This window comes from Condylura cristata, unplaced genomic scaffold (genome assembly GCF_000260355.1).
Source record: "Condylura cristata isolate star-nosed mole 26May11 unplaced genomic scaffold, ConCri1.0 scaffold00041, whole genome shotgun sequence".
NCBI classification, from domain to species: Eukaryota; Metazoa; Chordata; class Mammalia; order Eulipotyphla; family Talpidae; genus Condylura; species Condylura cristata.
In genome coordinates, this window is record NW_004567142.1 from 6,937,346 (window position 1) to 6,938,701 (window position 1,356).

The window sequence follows — 1,356 nt, forward strand, 5'->3', positions numbered from 1 at the left end:
CTCACGTTGTCGTCGTCCGCGTTGAGGGAGAAGGTGATGTTGGCCGTCTTGTCGAAAGGGGCGCTGGGAGAGGGCACAGGCGTGAGGGTGAGGGGCGCCGCAGCCCCCCCGCCCACTCCCCAGTGCGCCCCGGCCATTCCAGGGCCACGCTTCCAAGTCCCCTGCAGGCAGCGCTCCTCGGCGGCTGCCCGCCACCAGCAGCCCTCCTCTGCAGACCGCCCCGGGTGGCCCGACCCTGCGTGTTGGGGACACCCCCAATGGCTTGCTTTCAGGGGCTACTCCCCCGCCACATCCTGGCCCCGCGGCCCCAACTGGGCCTCGGTTCTGCACCACTGCGGGGAGGCCGTCCACTGCGCGCTGTCCAGCCCGCCCCGTGTCTGGGCTGTCAGCCACACGCAGCCCCTGCGCCCCTCCAGGTTGCAAGGAACAGCAGCACCTTGTCTCTGACCCAGCCCTGGGGCAGTGGCCCCTCCCTTGCCACACCCCTCTACGGCGCCTGGACAGGCCCAAAGCCCAGCATGGCCAGAACGCGGCACTGCTCCCCTCTGCCCAAGACAGCTTGTCTGGCTCGGACACCCTGGAGAGGGCAGCTGGGCACAGGATGGCCCCTTCGGTAGGCCCCCTGGGCCCAAAACTGAGAGGCCTGGCACCCGCAGGCCACCTGGGGGCGGGGCCTGAGTCAGGACGGGAGCTTCAGGGACAGGAGCACGGCCCTGGCCTGATGGCTGCACTGCCAGGGACACTCGCCACACCGCCAGCTCCCGCGGCGGGCTCCGGGCGCCAGGAGCCCACGGCCGCAGGCACAGCTGGCCAGCTGGCCAGGGCCCTCTGCCCGTCATGGCTGCGCCCCATCTGCTCCAGACCGGAGGTCCGCCGCGCAGCCGCCACCCCAGTCCCTCGGCCGGGCAGGGCGGCCGGACAGCCCGCCCCAGATGCTGCCGCCTGCGCTCTGCGGCCGCCGAGACCATGCAGGTCATGACCACAGCGGTGGGCCGGTGGGACACTGCGGACAACCGCGAGCAGACCACGGCTGGGGCTCCGCGGCCCCGCGGCTGTCCCAGGCCGAGGAGGGAGGGGCTGGGAGGGCGGCTGGGGCTCACTTCACACTCTCCTCCTGCTCCCCAAACTCCTCGTCGTTGAAACCGAAGTGGTCGATGAAGGCCGAGGTCATGCGTTGCATCTGGAAGTCCATGAAGGCCTGCGAGGGGAAAGCGGTCAGACAGCAGTGGGCGGCGGGGCGGCCCCCAGATGGCCCCACCGCACCTGCTGCAGCACGGCCTCCTCCGGGAAGCTGAACTCCTTGAGCCGCTCGTCCTCGTCGTCGCTGGAGGAGTGCAGGTGGCGGGTGTTCACCTG

The 1,356-nt window shown here is 71.1% G+C and overlaps 1 protein-coding gene across 1 annotated transcript in view; it reads right to left on the reverse strand.

Annotated features, from left to right (window-relative positions):
* The window catches only part of PPP6R1 (protein phosphatase 6, regulatory subunit 1), an 8,537-nt gene that overhangs the window by 2,191 nt on the left and 4,990 nt on the right, over positions 1 to 1,356 (reverse strand). Inside the window, exons 4-6 of the mRNA XM_012733552.1 lie at positions 1,264 to 1,353; positions 1,101 to 1,198; positions 6 to 63 (exon numbers count right to left, since the gene is read on the reverse strand). Of these exons, the coding sequence (XP_012589006.1) occupies positions 6 to 63; positions 1,101 to 1,198; positions 1,264 to 1,353 (246 nt within the window). The remainder of the gene's footprint in view (positions 1 to 5; positions 64 to 1,100; positions 1,199 to 1,263; positions 1,354 to 1,356) is intronic.